Here is a 23,233-nt window from a genome sequence, read left to right on the forward strand (position 1 = left end):
GTTCCTTATTTTCCATTTTTAAAAATTGGAACTTTGTTTCTGTCTTATAAGTGGAAGGAAATCAACTGGGAAATGGACATTATGATCAAGGATTAGACCTGACTCTAAGATTTGACTTGGCTTCCCTCTTTCTCCTCCTCCCTTCTTCAGATTCCCTGTTTGGTAGGAAAGTGAGTGGATCCAAGTAGAAGCCTGAGCCTAGTCAGAATTGTAGTCGGATTCATGGAGATGGGAACGTGGGACGGGTAGACTAACAACATTGAACTCTCTGTCACTCTGTTCTGTAGCTTAATTTTTGCTTTTCTGCGTTAGAAATAGTTATAATGCCTAAGACTCTAAATTAGGCATAATCCACAATTATTTTAGTGTAAACAAATTTGTTTGATATCAATCTTCTATTTATTCTGAGTATAAATTTGTGTGAGAAATGTAACTTAAGTATCTGCCCTTTGGCTGCACCAACATATATACAAGAAAGTATATCTTGAAAAAAAACAAAATGATAGATCATTTTAGAGGGAAAACCTACATCATCAGAGTATTCATTTGGAATTCCTGTGGTTCCAGCCTCGACCTTATAAATAGACCTGTGCATTTGAATCATCAATCCTTGGGTCTTTCTGATTGTAAGAAACATCCATTCTCTGTTTATCTTAATTAATTATTTCAGATATCTTTGCTATGTAACAAACCACCCCAAAACTTTGTGGCTTAAAACAATAACAATTTATTGTTTCTCATAATTCTGAGGGTTTGTTAACCCTCAGATGGTTAACATCTGGTTCTTCTGTTGCATGTGGTTTAACAAGTCCCTTACTCAGCTGCTTTCAGCTGGGAGCTCAGTTGGGGCCAGAAAGTCCAAGATGGTCTTTCATCTCTCAGGGTCTCTTTCCACTGGCCTCTCATCATTCAGTAATCTAGTTCAAACTTCCCAGAGGGAACATCACAAGAGGATAAGCCCCAGTGTACAAATGCTCATCACACCTCTGCTTGCATAATTTTTGCTAAAATTCCCTTGGCCAAAGTAGGTCACGTGGGCAAGCCCAGAGTCATTGTGAGAGGGGACCATACAAGGACACAGATGCTGGGATGAGTGCTTCCTGTAGGAGATAACTGTTACCACCAAGGTCATAGTCTGCCATGTTAATGAAGGGTTGTTTTAGAATTCACAAGATGGAAGAAAGACAGGAAGATGTTTCAACCACAGCCAACTATTCTGGCAAACCTCATAGAGAATGGGAACATTATTTGGGATACCAAGAGTTTTAGAGGCCTGGTTATTGTAGTGCAAGAGAAGCAGGTGCTTGTTATCACCTGTCAGGTGTTCCACCAATGCCACGGTCACTGAGCAACTCGCTGTCTATTTCTCCTGATCCTGTTGCTGCCCACTGGCTTCATTCCGCTCTTGACACCTCATATCCTCTGCTTATTCATGGTTTCTCATGCTGCCTTGCCTCTGTGTGATCTTGGGCCTTTCCTGCTCCAAACTCTTGACTCACTCTCTTTCTGCCTCATACTCACCCTCCTCATGAGAAAAGAATTTGTTAGCACTTCGTTGGTCATTCCTCAGCCCTCTCAAACAGCTGAGTCATCTTACAGGCTCTACAGGGCTGCTGCCTTGGGTCAGACACCCACCCTGCTTCTTCTAGCCTTGGTCAGGATGGTGGGGTCAATGGAGAAAGACAGACTGTGAGCATGGCAGGGATTCAGGGTGGAATAATTTCTCCATTCTATTTAGCTAATTGTGATTGGATTTGGAGGTGGGAATGATGAAGGATATTCCCTTTCTTCTGAGAAGTATTATTCCCTTTCTCTCTAATTCCACCCATTCTTCCTTTTCCAGTCAGCTTTCTCAGCCCTGAAGCTGATCCTGACAATTGTCATCAGATAACTGGCTGGACAAGTGTGAAACAGGTGCTATCCTTGGTCAAGGTTACTATTTGTCTCACACATATGGACTTTTCATTAAGCATGCTTTATCTTTTGTCTTAGATCTCTCAATTATACCATTGTCTACTATTTCCTTTCTTGTAAATTGCTGTACTAAATAAAGGAGGTGTGAAAAAGCCAGTATCCAAATAATTTCATGTGTTGCAAATAATTGATTGGTATTTTTGATGATCTAACTTTGTTGTCCAAAAGGCTTTTAAAAAATTGTCTAGGGGCTGGCGCAATGGCATAGCGGTTAAGTTCACGCACTCTGCTTCAGCGGCCTGGGGTTCACAGGTTCTGATCCTGGGTGCAGACCTATACTCTGCTCATCAAGCTGTGCTGTGGCTGCATCCCATATATAAAATAGAGGAAGATGGGCACAGATGTTAGCTCAGGGCCAATCTTCCTCAGCCATAAGAAGAAGATTGGCAACGGGTGTTAGCTCATTGCCAATCTCCCTCACCAAAAAAAAAAAAAAATTGTCTAAATCCAAGAGGTCCTTAAAATATTGTTTTATATATTTTTCTTTATACATAAAGTATCTCTAGAAGGAGTCACAAACTTTGTAACAGTAACCCTCCTAAGGGAAAAACTGGGTTGTTGGGTTGCTTACTTTGAGTTATATGTTTTTTTGTACCTTGTGAATGTTGTACTGTGTGCATAGATTGCCTACTTTTAAAATTAACTTTTTCAAGTGTGTCTTGTCTACATTGTCCTAACTTGTGGTTCCTTTACAAGGCTAGGGCCAGCATGTGGTCCAGTTTCACCTGCACTGTTCACATGGAATCCAGTGTGAAGAGGCCCCTGAAGTTGTGCTATGGGCAACACTGTGAAGATCTAATGTAGATATTCAGAAACCATTAATGTGTTTTTCCTAATGTCGGTGACTAAACTTGGTAATTCTGTTTGCTTATTGGCTAAATGCAAAATAAGAGGATATGAGAGGGAGGGAAATGCTAGGGGCCTCTCAGGATGTAGTAATGTGAAATGGCTGAAAGCTCTAGAACTTTTCAGAAGAACTGGAGCTCTAGGTCTGGCACTTTACATACCGTGTGTGTGTCCTTAAGCAGGTGACTTTACCATCACGAGTCTTGGATTCCTTCTAAGCAAATTGGGAAGTGTAATAGAATTTATCTTTGGGGTTGTTGGGAAGATGAGACAAGTTCATGCATGGTGCACAATGAATAAGAGCCATCGGGATTTTTTTTTTTTTCTCATCTATTAAATGGATATGATACCTGCTTTCCTATTTTCTGGGGTTTTTATGAATATCAAATAAGATAATTAGTTATAGTGCTGTGAGGAGTCGAGATGTGAGCTATTATCAAGGTGTGTTCTGTCATCTGTCATTTGGGTAAAACCATCTGTTAATTGTCCACTTTTCCTTTAGTACTATTCCAGGTTCTAGCTACCAGATTCCTTGTGGAAACTCTACTATGGGAGATCCTTTTAGACTAGGAGGAAATTAGAAACATGTTCTTTGGTGCTTTGCAAAGTTTGCCTTGTTATTTGAAGAGATTGTTACAATCTCTATAGTCATATAATCGCAGACTGCTTTTTTCTGAGGCACATTGATGTTAGTGTAGTTGTGTAGATTTAACTGAGTCTTTGTTGATGTGTTAACTATCTGAAGTCATTGTCCATTTCTCTCTAACCTTCCTTCCATAATCTCCAACTCAAAATCTGTGATTGAAAAGCACAAGCATGGGCTAGGGATGGGCATTAATGTGCTCATTCCTTATGGTAAATATTTAACAAAATAGAAAAAATTAACGTCCCGAGCTGACTACTGAAAAACCCTTTCATAGTCAAGGTGATATCACACCCAGTTAGTTATCCAGTCAGTGAAGCCAGCCATTGATGGGTCACCAAGCAATAATTAGTGTGCTAAAGGGCATCCAGTCACATAAACATATTTGTTTATTGGCTTAGAGAGTGGATCATGTTACATTGTGCAGTCAGCATCGAGCAGCCTGTACTGGAATGCTGAAGAGCACAGAGTAGAATGAAATGGTAAGTAATGCATATTCTGGTAGTGAGCTGATATATTTTTTAATTAAAATAATTTCATCTTTCACTTGAAAGTGAAACAAAGATTATTTTCTTTCTAATGACAAGGCTTCATAAATAAGCAACAGGAGAGCTATGTTTCTTGGGCTTAATATGAATCCTTTGTCAAAACTTTAGATTTTTCTTTTAAAATATATGGTAAATAATGCAAGGGAACATTTGCTCTATGGTTTAATATGAATTTTAGACAAAAAGAAGTAAGGGAACCTTGAATTGCATTTCTTTTCTAATGATGAAAAGTTTACTGAAGAAGGGAGATTTTTTTTTCCTCTGTTTCAGAGGTCCTATAGGTAATAGGTGAAAAGTTGCTTTGAATGGGGTTAAATGAAGTGAAATATTAAAAGGCTTTACTGTTTGTCATTACTCTGGGTCATTTTAACAATATATGTGGTTTTAAATATCAGGGTAATTTATATTTTAAAGAGGAACCTACTCTTTGCCTCATTCAAGCATGCTTTAAAGTGTCTGTGGCAAATATTTTTTGCAAATTACAAGTTATATTGTATTAGCATACTCTTTAGCCTTGACTAAACCTGATGCTGCTATTTCAAATTGGAGTTTCATTCATTTTAATGTAATGGCATAAGCAACTTAGTTTTAGCTCATGGTTCTCATGTAAGAGAGAATGACCATCATTTTCCAAAGTCAACTACAAGACAGATGGGCTCCTAGGAGGGCAGGGCGTTGATAACAATACTGAGAGTGCAGAAGCAGTGGTTTTCCTTTGTGAGCCATGCAGAGCATGTTACTCCTACAGAGCGAAAGCTCAATCTATAGCTGTATTTGATTTTTACTTTGACCGAGTGCTGGGGCCCAAAGGCTGTCCTTGGGCATTGGGTTTCTCACCTATGATAGCCTACGTAGGAGGAGTGAGTGATTTTCCATGGGCAGGATTCAGAGGATGGGCTGGGTCATTGCTTTGTCCTCCCCCAAACGAACCTACACTGGAGACGATTTTGTGGCTACTGGTGCAGTTAACTCACAGCTTCTGAAGAGGGACCACATATTCAGTTACCGTAGCTCGTGACCTCCTCTCATTGTGACGATTTACTCATGTCTCTTTAAGTAAGTGCTTTCTCGATTTTTCTTACATTTTTTATTTTTTTATTTATACAACGCTGTGATTTAATGTGTAATATTTTATTCCATATATACTCTGGAAAGGTAAAGCAGGTTGAATAATACTTTCTTTTAATAAAGTTGTCTAATGGTTTTATCTGTTTGATGAGTAGTTAAGGCACCCAGACAAAATAAATAATAAATGAAGAACTTGTAACAGAAATTGTATGTAGTTGCTTAAGATGTTACAGGCACTACAATTTATTAGTACATCTTTTAGAAAGTGTTTTAGTTGTCTAGCACCTCTTCAGAGAGCTAGGCACTTAAATTGAATAAACTTGATTAGCTAGACGCACAGATCAGACAGGTATGCCATTTGTCATCTCAGTGTTTGATGCTGTAGTTTTCTCTCCATATGTGTAGTGTGCAACATCAACTTGTTTTAGTACCGTTTGTGACATTTATTTTTATTTTCCCTGAAGCTTGTGTGTAAACTCAGAATTAACATTTCAACAGGAAAATCATGAGAGACCTATGTAAATTTGATTAAATGGTATAGATATGCTTTGCACATAGAGAAAGACAGTCTGGTTTATATTTTGGTTAGAAATGGTTGGGTGATCTTCTATACCTGCCTCTCGATGTTTAATGGACATGATTGTTTATATATTATGATATGGAAAGACAGATTTTCTGCATCTTAAATGAAACCACATAGTTATGGATGTTTCATTCATAAAACAGTATTTATGCATGTAGAATGTCTATGTTTAGCATATTAAGTTCTTTCTTTGTATTTGTTTAGCAAGAAGTGTCCAACTGCAGTTGTAATCAGGTTCAAATCAGAATTCAGTTGCTAGCAAAACACATCTTTTCAGCATTGTTTCATTTTCTTTTTATATATTTTAAGTTCTATTCCACACACAGATATGACATGACAACTAATTTGACCATATTGACAAGAGTTTGGTTTTTAAACCAAGTAGTGTAAATATAAATATAGCCTTAGGTAGACTGTGGTCAGATTGTCTATCTGAATACAACTTCTTCTTCAAGGATCTTAAGTCTCTGTTTCTTTCCCCATTCCTCTCTTAATTTTTTTCCTACAAATATCTGTTTACTCCCTGTCATGTGCCAGGCACTGTGATGGGCTCTGGGGACACAATGGAGAACAGGAAAGATTCAGTCCCTATCCTTAGGAGGCTTTCAGTTTAGTGGGAAAGATGAACATTATAAAAATACACAATTACACAAAGAATAAAAATCACACAAATAATTCAGTAATTAAGCTGTGGAAGCTAGTCTAGTTTGTAATAATAACATCTCTCCTACCTTCTTGAGAGAATCATTGGTCACTCCCACCTCCTTCATTAATGAGAAGACGTGATCAAACCTATCATTCCAGGTGGGAGGCTGCTGTGGAACGGAGGTCTGTATTCTGTTTGTGCTCATGCTGTCCTGTGTACAGTGAACACTTTCTTGTACAAGGCACACTATATTAGGTGATGGGAGAAGGACACAAAGATGGGAGAGGCACAATCTTTGCCTGAAGGTGTAGGGGAGAGAGCATGCACACACACAAAAAAGTCTATTTATCTCTGTGTCTATCTGTATAATATACGTGATGATTAAAACAAGGAATTTCAGGAATTCTGGGGGGGGTGAAATGACTTCTAGTTTGCGTGATCAGCTAATGTTTCATTTTTAACTGATCTATTAAGAAATAAATTGGACTTTGATAAGGAAATATGGTGGAGAGAGCGTTCCAAGAAAAAGGAATAGAATAAACAAAGGCAAGAAAGTGGGAAAATTCAAGGCATATTGAAGGATTGACTCAAGAAGGAAAAACAGAAACAGACCATCAAACAAAATAATAGTTATAAGGAAATAGGAGGAAATAAGGTCTGTAGGATAAAGTGAGGCCAGATCAATGAGGGTTTTTTTAAATTACCTGTTTAAGGATATACTGAGGCAGAACCTTTAGGAAAAATTAATCAGCACTGTTCAGGAGGGTGACTGCGGTGAAGAAGGCCTGGAACTCAGAGCTTATCTGTTGCTGTAGTCTAGGTGAGAGATGGGGACGGCTGGAATTGTCGGTGATTCAGCTGGTATATCAGTGTTTGGGATTTGAAGTGAATTTGCAACAATGCCCTGAAGTTTCCCAGAGATAATCTCTAGAATGGAGAAGCCATTAGGTCTCCCCTCTAAAGTCACACTTTCTAAGTGATTTATAAGCCAAGTTTTCCTGATCAATTAGGAACGACATGGTAGCCTCTGATATAAATGCAGGTATTTAAAATGGAAAAACCATAAGAATGGCAAAGTAGACAGATTTTGCTTGACATCACTACAAATATTTCTGACCTGATTTTGGCTGATCTGTGAATAAATGATTATTCCAGTCTTGAGAGTTAAATATTTAAAAGTTGGCTCCTTTTTAGAGTTTATGTATAATACAGGACTGATTTTCTGTGCTGCAGACTTCTGCTCTTCATTTCCTTCTTTTTAATACACTATAATTCTTATTCTATCCTTTTTTAGTTCCCTGCATGAAAATTATTTAAACGTTGCACACAAATCTCTTGTGAAAGAAGAAAAGGAAATTCAGTTTGTGGGTCTCAGCGGGAGTTAAGCTAATGCAGCTTAAAATAATGCCGAAAAAGAAGTGCTTATCTGCAGGCAGAGCGCCCCTGATTCTCTTCCTGTGCCAGATGATTAGTGCACTGGAAGTACCTCTTGATCGTAAGTATTAACGTTTTAAAGCTGTCAGGCCCCGGAATCAAAACCTGCCCCGGCATTTACCATCGCTCTGAACTGTGTGAGTGGAGAAGATGTCTGTGTGATACTGAAAAGCTAATCAAAATTAATTTGGCTGTTACCTTCAGCACCTGGTGTTTATAAAGAAGCACCCCATAGAAATGGCCATTGAAATGGTCAGACACACTGTCCCCTCCTTATCATTATCCTTCTTCCCCCTCAGATGCCTTTTGTGTACCACGGTGGGGCTGGCCTGAGAAGGAGTGCATTGTGTGCTGCCCTGATCCTCCCAACAGGCAACTCTTTGTAGAAGCAGTCCTGCAAGAAAACTGTATGAATCACTTTAAAGCAATCCTGGAGACCTCCCCACTTCTCCACCCTCTCCCTTCAGATGCTGAGTGCTCTGGAAGAGATTACGGAATGGTCTCTCGGCCAACCCCACGCCCCTCTGTATCACCTAACTATCCATAATTCATTTCTCTTGATTCAGACAAGGCAAAATTCACTTTCAAATTTTGAATCTTAACTATGAGTCTAGATCTAGGAAATGTATCATGTCTAAAGCCTAGTGAAAGGTCATTTTTGGTTTAAAAAACGTGATCAAAGATCAAGATGTAAATTTTGAGAATAAAACAAGTCATCTGCAAAAACACTATTTAAAATGGAGCAAGTAACAGCTACTGTATTAGCCCACCCTTTTCCTAATAGTAAAGTAAGTGCTGAACTCTCCCTGGGCTGGGTGGCCTGTTTGTGAAAAATAAAGATAATGCTAGATTCCAAGTGGTTACTTTTCCTGCAATAGAAAGCAGAATTTTCAATTTGGACAATTACTGTACTTCAGAATTGATTTTCCTTTATCCCTAATCTGCATGACCTCTTTAAATCCATTAGCTTCCTGAATAGAACATCTGTTTGGCAGGCTTTCCAAGGTGCAAGGAAGATGGCACTTTCCTGGGGCTGTTCAGTTGTTGGGATGTCATTTTTTGCCAAAGAGGTTGCAATTGCCTATGGGAAGACATTAGAAGAGATGTGGTTTGCCCCACACTTTGTTGACTTCCTTTGCTGTGCATCTAAAGTATAATAAAATGCAATATTTTACTTATTGTCAAAACATATTCATTCAATGACCTTAATTTCAATTCTGAAGATATATATATATATATGAATGGTTAAGCCTGTTGGAATGCCTAAGTAAGCATTTTCCCTAACAGATACATAGGAGAGAAAGAAAAGCACTTGAGAGAAATGCTTTTGTTCTCTCTTGTGTTAAATATATTCCCCCTTAATCTGACTGCTCAATCTGACAATCAGAGGGAAACAGTCACCTAAGGCTAACTCAGTTATCGCTGCTAATGGAGAAGAGGCAGAACCATGATGAAAAGAAAGTCATGGACAACCCAGGTGCTCCTGCATTAACCTTTGCAAGTAATAACGACAGGCAGCACTGCAGAATCGTTTGAATTATATACAATTGTCATTTCTCCCCTGCCCCTATTCCTTCCACCCCTTCTACATGAGCTGCTTCTTGGCGTGGGTACTAGCAATCCCTGGTGATTGAGAAATTCTGAAGCAGAAGTATACTAACAGTCTGAAAAGTTCAATTACTGACTTGGGGATTAACAATAGAAATATAAAACCCTAAAATCAGTGTTGGATTTGACTTGGATGGAGCACTGTCATTATAGCGATGTCCCATTGTTAGGTATTATTACCATGTGCATAGTGATGTCTGGGATAATAGGATCAGACACTACACAGTATGTGACAACTCAGATTAATTGTAGATTTCAGCGATTTTTCAAATTGAACATAATTACTTGTCCAGCACAACATGTATAGAATGGAATTAGCCATTCCTATTCCTGGAAGGATCATTTTTTGCCTATAGCGTTCTCTTTGTTCTCCCATAGGTTTATGTGAGATAGATGCTGCAGGAATAAACAAAACCATTAATGGGAGTTTCTTTCTCTCACAACTTCAACCTTTGCTGTACTGGTTTTTTAGGTCAAATCAAATAGATAAGATGCCCCTTTTATCTTCAGGGTTCTAACGTTCTTGTTACTAACATCTGGTTTTCTTTAATCCTGTTTGCCCACTCATCTGCTGATATTGATGGGGAAAAAGCAAAACTTCTTGAAGATTGTAAGTGTCTTTCTGTAATTACCAGGCAGTGTGAAAATTTGACCATGTGTTTGTTTTTGAATTAATACTGGGAATTAAGTGCACAATTTTGTGTGTTTTGTGCCTCACGTCTCTTTAAGCATGTGTATTTACTGTGGCTAAACATTGCATTTAAATACCAAGAAGCAAGTTTAATATATTCCCTGCATGAATTCTGAAGACTCAGGTATTAATACTCTTTTTCTTTTACCAATATTCTGCTCTACTAACTTCCAAGCTTCATTCACATCTGATGTAACTCAATGAGAAAATTCACAAAATTTAAAGAGAATGACTGTCTGATTCTAAATGCTTGCTGGAATAAAGACATGTCTTTTGGTATCTTCTAAAAGGTGGGTGCGTGCAGATGCTTCACCCAAGTCAACAGCTGTATGCCCTCTTATATTTCTTCAGGCTGCAGGACTGGGTAGACTAGTGTTTCTAGGTGTCATCAGGATAGTGACCCAGTGAATCTGCATACTGTTTTGAAGTGTGCTCAAAACAAATAAGCAGCCTCCACTCACATCGTTTCTGAGTGGGTCGCTGTAAGCAAAGACTTCTGCTGCCTCTGAGAGCTGGGCAGCGTCTGTCATCTACCTAAAAAAGTTTTAGGCGTCTGAAAAATCCTTTGATAGTGCATTAACCGAGAAAATTATGTAAAATCACCTTTTTCCTTTATTACTTCAAAGCATTTGTTAGTCGTCAGGTGACCTAAACACTGTTCAAAGAGGTACGGCTAGACGGTAAACCCCTGGCAGTTAGGAGTGGCATCTAAGCTGGCTCTGTTGCAGACATATGGATAGAAGTTCTGGGTCTGAAACAACCAGACTTGCACCTCTGTCACTCACAGAAAAGCACAAGGAGGGAGGAGGTACATGCTACTTTTAAACCCCATTTTCCCTCTAAGGGAAGTAGGGCTTACAGAAGTTAAAAAAGTTGCTTGAAGTCTCACAGCTGGTAAGACACAAACAGACTAGCTCTTCTCTACCAGACCAAACTGCCAACCAGCACTGGGAACTGATGGGGCTGGAAGAAAGAGGGTTCTGTGTATAGTGGTGGAGGCTGGAAAGAGCAGCTGGCTGAGCAAGAGGGCGAGGGGGGGATGGATCTTGCTAAAGGGAGGGGAAATTGACACTGTCCAGTATCCTGCATTTAATAGGTACACAATAAATGATCACAATAATGAGTTTAGCTTTTGATCTGTATTTTAGGTGTCAGTTGGATATTTAGTAAGAGATGTCTGGTGGACAGCAACAAGATTGGAGACAAAGCAAGAGAATAGAACCATGTTTGCAGATTTATAAGACATTAGACATGGAAGTGACAAATTTAGCCCTGGCAACGATTAACCGTAGTAAAGAAAGATAAAAGCAGAGGGCAGTTGTTAAGCTTTGTGAAACACTTGGTTGGCAGGTGGAAGAGTTTTCACAAAGGAAGCATAGAGCATGGGCAGGAGCAAAGGGAAGCTCCAGAATATGAAACACTTAAATGATCCAGAGAAGTCTTTGTTGCGGGGGCAGTTCTGCACCTTGTAAGATGTTTAGCAGCATCCTTGGCCTCTACCCGCCAGATGCCAGTACCACCCCCGACCCCAGTGGTGACAACCAAAATTGTCTCCAGATGTGACCACATGTCCCCTGAGAGGTGGGGGCAAATTGCCCCTGATTGAGAACCACTGATCCGTGTAAACAGCTCTTCCTGGAGTTGTGCAAGGCAGTGGCTCCTACCAGGAGAATTTGATTCTTTTCTCTGCTTTGTGCTTTCCTAGTCAAGCTATTTTGCTGCCCTGAGCAACAAAAGAAGTTGAAATACATTGTATCTCCAGTCCCTTCCTGTTCTAACACTCTGTGGTTCTGATTTCACCAGAAGAAGGACATGGTAATCTTAGATTACAGCATTGGACGTTAGATTTTGGACATTAGATTAGAACCAACTCTTCAGATTAAATTGTTCTGGATCAGAACAGTCTCCCCCTACAATCTGATAATAAATGATCAGATAACAGTTTCAAGAGTGAAATGGAAATATTGTCTTCTATCACAGAGAACTTCACAATTCCATTTATCTTCTAAATAAGACTGTTTTATCTTTGTTCCTAGTAGCCACCTACCTCCTGGCTCTAATAAGACGTGTCAAGTCTCTAATTTAACCATCTTTTTAATATTAATGAGTCAAATTTATTTGTTCCCAACATATATTAATTTACATTAGCACACTAATGAACTGTAAGTCAGTTACTCTTTCCTAAGAAATGCAAATTTACCTCATAACTTAAATTTCATTGAAAGGCATTGTTTGAACCAAAGGAATAAGAGGAATTTCTCATTGTTACATCAGAAAAGAAATGGTCTTAATTTTAAGCTTGTATTGGTAATTATTTTCCCAAACTTATAGTAAGGGAAAGTGGGCTTTGTGAGTGCATATAAAATTGCCAGAAGGAAGTTATGCCTTGACTTCAAAGTTTTAGGAGACTTTTAAGTTAAAAGTCTAGTGAGGTGTGTGCTGCCACAGTAGAAATTACTAAAAGATTTTCGAGGGGGTTCGGTCTAGGGTAAGTGACTTTAATATAGAAAAAAATGATTGCTATTGGGATACTAAATGCTTTATTTCTTTACATTGTTCTTCTTTCTACAATTAAGTGGTACAGCCTCCAACCATTACTCAACAGTCTCCAAAAGATTACATTATTGATCCTCGGGAGAATATTGTAATCCAGTGTGAGGCCAAAGGGAAACCTCCTCCCAGGTGAGTGTGCTTTCCTTTGTTATGGTTAGCATTGATACTAAGATTGACGTTAATTTCAGATCCCGCATATCTCTAAAGTAACATTTGTAGGTTCATTGTTTTGTGTCTCTGCTTAATTAAAGTCAGTTTATTCTTCTTAAAAACCCAGATGATTGCATTTCTGTACTCATACCCTTCTGCGAAATGCTCAAAAATTGTGGGAAGGTGTGGAAAAATAGTTTAACGGCTCTAATGGCATCATCACATGGACAAATCCATTTCCTCTGGGCCTCAGTTTCTTTACCTGTAAAATAAAGTTGAATTTGATGACTTCTAAGATCTCTCCTAGCTCTATAGACATCTATAAAATAGTTCTAGGTGGTTTTCCAAGTTTGGCAGGGTTCAGGACTCAGGATTTTCCATATGGATCTTGGCATGAGCGCTGCATAGCGTTTTAGAGTTGGGAGAGACATCAGAGATTATCTGGTCCAACCAATATATTTTATAGATGGGAATCTGTTGCCCAGTACTGCTAGGTTACTTAGCCAAGGTTCTGCAGCTAATTAGTGAATGATCTGTAACTTGTCCAGTAATATATGGGAGTTGTGGAGAGCTGGATTATTATTATTATTAGAGTATAGTGTGGATTTTTAAGGAATAAAGAAGTGAAAGTTTCTAAATATTTTATTTCTGAGTTTGTCTATTACCAGTCTTAACAAAATATCACAGACTGGCACCTGAGAAAAAATTAACTGGTACTAATTACTTAAGTATATCAAAAACTTGCATCAAAGGTTTGCTTCAGAACAATATATTCTACCGTATGGTTAGAAACCCTCTGGCACTCAGACCTTAATGTGATGTCATTTGATGGAGTTCCCCTTTGGTTTCACACCTACTTAATACCTCCTGTGACTCTCTGTAAGGCACCATTTCCCCACCTCAGCACTACTGATATTTTGGGCCAGATAATTTTTTGCTTTGGGGATGGGGGCTGTGCTGTGCATTGCAGGACATTTAGCAGCATCCCTGGCCTCTACCTACTATATGCCAGTAGCACCCACCATCACCACCTCCCCCTCTAGCAATGACAACCACTGCTATAAATAGGATAAGCAGTGGGAAAGGAAGTCCAAGTGAGCCTGGAAAGCAGAGTAAAGTTGAGAGATTCATGCCTCTGTATGAGCATGGCCATTGTTGATTTGTGACTAGTTATAGAGTATTTAACTACATGAGCACTGTGACTTTTATATAAGGCAATCTTTTCTATAAATAAAACTGAGAAAGAAGAATTTCGGTTGACAATTTGAAATACTTCCTAAGGAATTTACAAAATCATATCTAGAATTAAAAATTCTCAAAATATATTTTATATAGAATTACCACTTTTGATAACCAATATTTAAAACACCCACTGAAGTCATATTTCTTCCCCTCCTCCCAACATACACTTTGCATTTTGGTAACTTGAAATGGTCTGATCACTTTTAAACACACACATATATTAGTACTTGTGAAGGCCTTTCTTGTCACATTTCAGCCCAGAGCAAATTTTTATAGACAGGTTATCAACTCTATGAACAATGGAGTTTACAATAAAAATGCTAATAAAGCTCTAAGAGAGTGTGCCTCGGAGACCTGCTTCCTGTATTTTTCTTTGAAAAATGACAGGCAATTTGTGTGCATGATTTCTTTATTGAGTCAGATTTCAGCTAGTTCTAATGAAGACACGTACCTTAAAATGTATGGGCAGCACTTTTTCTAAGTCCTGATTCAATGAAACAGTTAGGTCTGGAGCCTATTGCTCTTTGACTGAATACTAAAATCTAATAATTATTTCTAGAAACCCATAAAACTGCAAGTAATTTGTTAAAGAGTTAAGTAATCCTGTTTTTCTGGACTGTTAACAAGCTTAATCCCTTATGTGTTGGGCAGCTTCTCCTGGACCCGAAATGGGACTCATTTTGACGTAGATAAAGACCCTCTTGTCGCCATGAAGCCCGGCTCAGGAACCCTCATCATCAACATCATGAGCGAAGGGAAAGCAGAGACCTATGAGGGAGTCTATCAGTGTACAGCCAGGAATGAACGCGGAGCTGCCGTTTCTAATAGCATTGTCGTTCGTCCATCCAGTAAGTGGGACTTGTCCGTCAAACAGGGCCCATTTTAAAGTACGGCTCCAAGACTCAGCATGTGTTATATCACCCAGATACTATTACAAGAAAGCAATGGCGTTGATTCCAATACTCTGACTTTGTTTTGCATGAAAATTATTGCTCCTTCCACTTTACCCTAAATTCCTCAGCCTAATGCTTTGCCAACCCAATCCATCTTTTATACAAGTCCAGAATAAAACACCAGGGGTAAGAAAAGTGTTTCTTCCCTGAATTGAGCTAATTATTAATTTCTCATGTATCTTATGTAAGAGCAAACTTCGTACAGCCAGATGGAAATAAATTCAGTATGAAATGGCTAATTGAGGTCTAAGTGTTATTTCTTTAAACATTTTTGTTTCAAAATTTCGCTGGAAATAGAGTGGCCTCGTTATCCTGATATCATTGTGGGTCGTTTTTGCAGTGGTCAGTACCCAAGAGCATAAATTTAAAGAACAGTGACCGTTTGCAGTTCTGGTCATTTTAAAAACTTTCTTTTATTATATGTGTAATATGTGTTCAGTATCGAAAAAAATTAATTACAAATAAAAGAAAAAAGAAATTTAAAAATTACTCATGAATCTTTCCACTCAAGGAAATAATTACGGCTCTTTCTATTTTTCCTAGGCAGGTATGCCTATATGTGTTTAAAACGAGCTCATTCTGAAGTACTCTTTTGTAACCTTTATGACTTATCTACATGTCATGTATTTTCTCACATCAGTCTTATAAATAAGTATACTTATAATACTGTATGGTATTCAAAGGTCTAGATGTACAAGTTACTTATTTAACAAATCTTTTGATATTTAGGTGTTTTCCATTCTTTTGAGGAGAACATGCTTGTAGCGAAATTATGTATCTTCCTAATGATTTATTTAATATAAATTCTTAGACATGGAATTGCTGACTCAGAATTTATACTATAAATGGCAATGAATAAAAATTGTCGTTTTTTTTTTACTTGTGACACTATGTTTAAAAATTTTCTTGTTATCTTAATGTACATAAATTCTGAATTACTATTTCCCTAAAAGTTTGATTTGTCTTTCTTTCTAGTGCTTTTTTTATTTTTCAATGCAGAAACATCTTAAAAGTTATTGTTTTATTTTGTAGGGTCTCCATTGTGGACCAAAGAAAAACTTGAACCAATAATGCTTCGAAATGGCCAGTCTTTGGTACTTCCCTGCAGACCTCCGATTGGATTACCACCACCTATAATATTCTGGATGGATAATTGTAAGTTTTAAAAACATGAACTTTCTTTCCTTGAGGGTCTTATGATTATTTGCTGTCACAATAAATTATTACCTCTTGTGATTCATAAAATGTTTATAAAATGTTTTAGAGAGACTCAGGAAAATAAATGCTCATTGAAATAAACAGCATGTCATTGCATTCACTCACTCGATTTTATTAAGCACCTACTATGTACCAGACACCACTCTGAATAAATCAAACAAATGTCCTGCTTTCCCTGGGCTTGTATTCTATGCAGTGGAAATAGATGGGGGCGGAGAAGGAAGCAGACGGTAAATGCATTTAAAACATATGTGTCGGTTGGCAATAAGTGCTATGAAGAAAAATAAGCAGACTTTTGAGCCAGAGACTTAAAGGAATGAGAGAGCAAAGCAGGCCCCTTCGTATAGGGGTGGGAAGGGAAGACTGATGTTGGCCCCTAAGGCAGGAGCACCCTGGTGTGTGTCAGAAGCAGCGGGAAGGCCAGTGTGGCCAGACTGAGTGAGCCAAGGGGGAGAGTGATGGAAAAGGTCAGAAAGGTCCAGGGGCTCAATGCAAAGGGCTTTGATTTTGCTCTGAATGAAGTAGGGAGACACTGAAGGAGTGACTCCACCTGAAACAAAACAAATAGCGGTAGCATCACTTCAGTTCATGTGTGGAGAACGGAGAGGACCAGAGGGAGAGTGGGGAGAGCTGTCAGGAGGCCACTGCTGTCATTCAGGCGAGAGTTGATAGGGACTTAGTCGCAGGTAGTGTCAGCGAGTGGGTGAGAAATGGTCAAATTCTGCATATATTTTGAAGGTGGATCCTCCGGGATTTGTTGGGGTCGAGTTGGGGGCATGAGAGAAAGGAATCAAACTGCAAAGTTGAAACTGAACAACTGATAAAATGGAATTGCCATTTCCTGAAACAGCAGAAGCCCATAGAGGGGAGAAAATCAAGCTGTTTTGGATGTGCTATATTTTTTCATTCAGTTTTTGGCTTTTTATCCCTGACAACAGCCAATATTTATTAGGCATTTACTAAGTGCCAGTCCCTTTGCTAAGGACTTTATGTGGGCTATCTCATCAGTTTTTTACAACAACCCTATGAGGCATGTCTGATTATTCTTTCCACTTCTCAGATGAGGAAACCAAGGCACAGAGACATGAAGTCATCCATTAGGCAATTTAACCTTTGTCCACCCCATCCCTATCCTTGAGGAAATTGTTAGTTGCTCTGCCTCTCCCACCCTCCAAAACCTCCTGTGCTAATAGGTTAGCATGTTACCGTAGAGGTAGCATAGAGACTAGAGAACCAGGGTTTTGGATGTGAGATGTGTAAGACATCCATGTGGAGATGCCCAGCAGGAGGAGTCAGAGCTACATGGGTCAGAAGAAGATTCAGGGCTCTAGTCAGCAATGTATGCATGTTAGTGCACAGGTGCTCCTTAGAGCCAAGGGCTGATGGGAGAACTGAGAGAGAGAGTACAGGCAGTGAAGAGCAGGCGACTGAGACCAGGAGCCCTCCAGGGTCCAAGACCTTAGGGAGAAACTAGCAAAGCAAATGAGAAGGAGCAGTCACTGAGGTAAGAAGGGAACAAAGATAGCGGTGTCCCCAGGACAAAGTGAAGAAAGAGTGTCAAGAAGACAGAACAATCAACTGTTTCAGATGCTACTGATAGATTAGGTAACCTCTGATCTGACTGAGAAATGACTGTTGAATTTGGCAACATGGAGGTCGCTGTGGACCTCAGAGTCATTTAGGTGGAATGGGGGAATGAAGGCAAAATATTTATAGGGAATATATTCTATTCTCAGGGACATGATTTCCTCTGAAATCACAGGCTGTACACATTACTAAAGATAAAATTTAGCTCTAACATTTAATTTCCCTTTTTGACTCTTCTTATATGAAAGCACTCAGAGAAAGCATCACAAAGAAGTGGAAAATAAATATATAAATGAACAAACGTATTTTTCTACATAATTACATAACAGTTTTTACAGATTTTGAAAGAATAAGTAACAAATCAAATGTAAATAAGTATGTATGGCATCGAGAATAACAGAATCCAAATGTCACTGCCAACATGAGGCCCAGTATTTGGGCCATGGTTCTTAATCAGAAATGATGACCTTTCCACCTAATAAGGAGACATATACATATAATGTCTCAGAATCATCTGAATATCTAATTAATTTTTTTTCCATATTGCATTGCGGGCTATGTCATTTACATACTTTTTAAGCTATTGGCAAATCGTCTGGACCTTTCAAATGAAACTACATCTGGAATATGAGAAAAAATTCAGATCCGTACAGCATTCTTCTTGCAAGATGACATTATCAAGTTATTCCTGTCTGCATACAATTTTTTTTGAATGTAATGCAAAGGAGCTCAAGGGGCAAAGTGCTACCTACCATCTTCATAAAGTCCCATTCCCTTTAATTTGATCTAGCAACATCTGTCAATAATAAAATACAGGAGAAATGGAAGAGAATAAATGTATGCTTATCTTTAACTCTTTGTATTCATTAAATAAATGTACATTTTCTGTCTGAGTTACTTTTAAAACAACCCTTTCCCTAGGGATTGATGGATTAAAACCATGAGTTTACAACCCCCAACCAAACACCTTTCTTGACCAAGAACTTGGTTAACGTGGCTAACCAGCGTTCCTTCAAGCTCTGGCTCTACATGTCCCTGCCGTTTCCTGCCCAAGGCAGCGGCAAGCTTTTAACTATAATTTTACATTTCATGAAATGTTAGCTAGGGCTCCCGCTGCATGAGGAGCAATGGCTTGAGTCAGACTGGAGAAATCCTCTGGGGGACAACACCTGGCCCAAGGCAACTGGGATGTGCGATTTTCTCTCCCTTCAGAGCTGAAGAACTCTCACAGCTAAGGCCCTGTGGACGGAGTCAGAAGCTTCATGGTGCGTGTGAGCCAGCCAAGTATAAATTCACTCGTAGATCAGTGGTCCCACCTCCCTGAGTCCTTCGTCTACTTAGAAAATCTTCCCTTGGCACCTGAGGCTAGACAGTTACTTAACTCGACCGGAGGGGAAGTAAATGTGAAACTTGAAGTCAATGAGTGCTGACAGTTCTTCACCTGTAAAGGGCCAGGTGCAGTTTCAGTGCTACAACAGTAGACAAAGCAGATGATGGTGTTTGTCTTAAATTCTAGTGCAGGGAGACAGGCAATAAGCCATACTTATGACAAGGGAAATACGTTGTAAGTTAGAAGGTGATAAGTAATTCAGAAAAGAAAAAGTAGAGATGAGGGAGGCTGGGGGTGGGGGCCTCTGATGAGCATGTCTGCAGCATCAAATAGTGTCATCATCACACCCTATTGTTACTTGCCTGTTTGCTGCCTGATTCTTCAATTAAATCAGGTGCTCATGGCAGGGACCCTGGCATGCCCGACACCTTGCTCAGGGCCTCGCTCACAGTTAGGTGCTCCCACAGTATTGCGTGTCTGACCATGTATATGTAGATGCAACCCATGTTAACATCATTACGAGCTTCCTGAATGCATTTTCTAAGATACGTGTGTATATGTGTTTAACAAGTAGGGACTGATTTAAATACTAGGGAAAGTCACACAAACTCTTTTTGTAAAACATTTTTTTGTCTACACTTGCTTAATAAAACACTTCATTGTAAACCTCTGATCTCACCTCTGCCCCCACTCCAGAGAAATTCACAAAACTATTTGTAGATACATTTATCTTGCTGATTTGGAAAGTGGCTACTTTATGGTGGAATGATCTGGATATCTCTCTGCCTTTCTCCAGCCTTTCAAAGACTTCCACAAAGTGAGAGGGTTTCCCAGGGTCTGAATGGAGACCTTTATTTTTCCAATGTTCTCCCGGAGGATACCCGTGAAGACTATATCTGCTATGCCCGATTTAATCACACTCAAACCATACAGCAGAAGCAACCTATTTCTGTGAAAGTGATTTCAGGTAACAGTTCAGCTTCCTGAATCTTTCAATCATGTTTACAAATTGGCTCAAAATATATTAACTGTTAAATACTGTTGACTTTGAAGTAAACAGGTTCATTGATCAGGAAACTACCTGTGAATAGTTGGCATATGTATTATAAAGAGCATGCATACCCTAAATACTGTATTTTATATTTTTTTCTGTTATTACCATTACTGTTTCCACGATAACTTTCTGAATCTACTTGGTGTTCTGAGCATTTGCATGTGCTTTATGCCCCACGATGCCTTCAATTGGCAGTCCTGCAGCTTCAGATATATATTCACGTATTACTGGTTGGGGTGGCTGAGTGAATCAATGAGCTAGTTGTGTACACTGTAAAGGACTGTTTTTACTTGGTAGGGATGCACTTGCGCAGTATACCTGCATTTGTTTGCTTTTGTTGCCCAATACTTTTTTTTTACAATACTTTCTCCCCACCTTTTATGCATTTTTCATAATATTCTGTTTATTTCAGTGGATGAATTGAATGACACTATAGCTGCTAATTTGAGTGACACTGAGTTTTATGGTGGTGAGTTACGGTGATTGTAACTGATATTCTCTCCTTCATTGTAGAATTTAGTTTACTAACTTCACCTCCATGGCTATTTAACCTTATTTCTTTATGAAATTCCTAGTTACATGTTTAGTACTACTAGAATAAATTGTATGTTTCTTATGAAATTTAGCTATAAGCTTTCAAACATGTCACTAAAACATCTTCCATGTTGTATGTATAATAATGAAAATTGTTATAACTGTTTTCATGTAAAGAACCATTTCTCGTGATTTGGAAAAAATCTTTCTTGTACATTCAGAATTATATTTTTCATTTTTTGTCTTGTTCATAAACTTTTCTCATGAACTAACTAAGAGTTGGCAGGATGCATTAACCTGCTAGAATTCTAACTCATCAAGGTCTTAGTAACCTACAGCAACTAACATTAAGTGGATTTTGATAGTGAATCATCACATTTCCTATCTGTTTTCACATGATGTTATCGATGTCAAATAATTAGCAATAGTATTTCTCTTAGTTTCGTTTAAAACAGAGTCACTATCTTCAGTGGAAGTAATCTTTTTAAAAATAGAGAATTTAACTTCATTCTTTTAAAAAGAAATTGATCTCCTTAAGGGAAATGTGGCTTTCAAGTATAGAGTCTATCAATGAAAATTATGGTTCTGGATATGGGGTCCTCTTAATTATCTATATGGCAGAATTTCTGCTGTATTAATTTTTTACCCTTGAGATATGAAGTAAAAAAACATTAAGATAGTATCAATGTACTATCAATGAGCAGAACAGACATACCACAACTCCTGCCTTACTTTATTTTATTTTATTTTAATATACTCCTGAAAAATATGGGCTTCAAAACTATTCCCAAAGTGATTTCAGAGGGGTAAGGTTTCCTCCACAATCTCTAAAATCTTAGAAAAACTCTAATTTCTCTCAAGTAATACCTTCTCTGATATTCTTTTTTTTTTTGAGAAATGAGAATAATTCATATATTACCTTTTCATTCAGTTTTTGTGAGCGTCAAATAGATAATGCATTAAAGTGTTGAAAACTGTCAAGGGCCATAGAACCTTAAGATGGTATGATTTCTGCTTTAAGTTTTTCTGAGAGGTCATCAGAAGATAAGGCCACATTTAGGCAACATCTCCATATGAAAGAAGGTAGCCTGTGTAAATCTCCCTGAGATCTCTAACTTGAGCGCTCTTTGTTTTTCCATTGAGGAAACCGATTTCAATTTATTGAACTACACCACTTCTTAATTTATGGCGCACAATTTGCACACCTCTGCCAGTAACTCTCTAGTTTTGTTTTGTTTTCCATAAACCTTGCGGTTTGGGGGTCTTGATATGTTACACGTCCACCACAGATTTATCTCCATGGTTAGTCAAGGGAATCGACTATGATGTTGTCCTTAGTGTAACCCAAAATGCTCCTTCCCCAGTCATTCCTTTCAGAAAAACCTAACATCTTCCAGAAGATAGACAGGTAATTTTCTGTTTGACCCGAGCACTAATCTTAAGGGATAGATGGTTTGTTAACATGATTTTCCTCTCTCTGTCTGCATTTTGAAAATTTGCCAACCCACTGAAAATTCATGAAAACCTAACCCAATTTAAGGACATGTACAAAAAGAAAATAGTCCTTACTATTAGTGCTTATGCAACCAAAATTATTTTTATTTCTGGCTGAGTGAGTGATGGCCATTTGTAAGGCAGAGAGTGTGTATGTGTTGTTTAACAGATTTCACAATCAATGTTAAATGGTTTTGAAAAGGGATTAGATTTTTAGACAGTGAACTGTGTTTCTAAAAATACATATTGATAACTTTTAATGCATATTGATTTTCTTGTTTGCAGCTAAATCAAGTAGAGAGAGGCCACCAACGTTTTTAACTCCAGAAGGCAATGCAAGTAACAAAGAAGAATTAAGAGGAAATGTCCTTTCACTAGAGTGCATTGCAGAAGGACTGTGAGTCAACACTGTCTTGTACATTGATATACATTTGGTGAACAACACTTGATGTACATTTCTTATAAAAACATAGTAGATTGGTAGAGAGACATTAATATCATAGGAAGTGCCATTGTCTTATACCAATTCCATCAAACATCAAGAAAAATTTGATCACTTTTTCCAAAATAGGCCATATGAATCTCATATTGTTAAAATATTTTGTTAATGTGATAGTGTTCCTCTTGAAATAAGTATCAGTAATCAGCTTTTGATTGCTATGATTATAATTAGGGTGTATTATTTTGCTACTGATGTGGAACAAACCACCTCAAAACTTAGTGGCTTAAAAACTATAGCTATTTATCATTGACCATTTGTTTACAGGTCTGCAGGGCGGTTGTGCTATAGCAGACTAGATCCAGCTAATTTCAATTGAGCCTGCTCTTGCATCTGCTAGGTGGCTCAGCTTTGGGTTCACAATTCTGAGGATCTGCTTTCTGTTAGCAGGGCAACTGAGCTCTTGGCTGTGAGTTTCTCTCATCCCTCTAGCAGTCTAGCCCTGGTTTATTCTCCTAACAACAGAAGCACACATGGCCTCTTAGGGCCTAGCCTTGGAACTGGCACACCGTCCCTCTACTACTTCCTATTGGCAAGTCACAAGCCCAGCTTCTTTGCAAATATCTCATCTGATGCCT

General features: G+C 38.4%; 1 protein-coding gene across 2 annotated transcripts in view; it reads left to right on the top strand.

Moving 5' to 3' along the window:
- The window catches only part of NRCAM (neuronal cell adhesion molecule), a 272,550-nt gene that overhangs the window by 184,146 nt on the left and 65,171 nt on the right, over positions 1–23,233 (top strand). Inside the window, exons 1-8 of one of the 2 annotated variants that reach the window (XM_058523116.1) lie at positions 4,917–5,067; positions 7,603–7,803; positions 12,618–12,723; positions 14,638–14,834; positions 15,972–16,094; positions 19,871–20,041; positions 20,541–20,597; positions 22,442–22,553. In XM_058523116.1, coding sequence (XP_058379099.1) covers positions 7,698–7,803; positions 12,618–12,723; positions 14,638–14,834; positions 15,972–16,094; positions 19,871–20,041; positions 20,541–20,597; positions 22,442–22,553 — 872 coding nt within the window. In that variant the 5' untranslated portion in view covers positions 4,917–5,067; positions 7,603–7,697. Of the gene's footprint in view, positions 1–4,916; positions 5,068–7,602; positions 7,804–12,617; positions 12,724–14,637; positions 14,835–15,971; positions 16,095–19,870; positions 20,042–20,540; positions 20,598–22,441; positions 22,554–23,233 lie in introns of those variants that run through there. The other variant, XM_058523123.1, reaches the window with a different exon arrangement.

The sequence above is a fragment of the Diceros bicornis genome, chromosome 3, assembly GCF_020826845.1.
Source record: "Diceros bicornis minor isolate mBicDic1 chromosome 3, mDicBic1.mat.cur, whole genome shotgun sequence".
Lineage (NCBI taxonomy): Eukaryota > Metazoa > Chordata > Mammalia > Perissodactyla > Rhinocerotidae > Diceros > Diceros bicornis.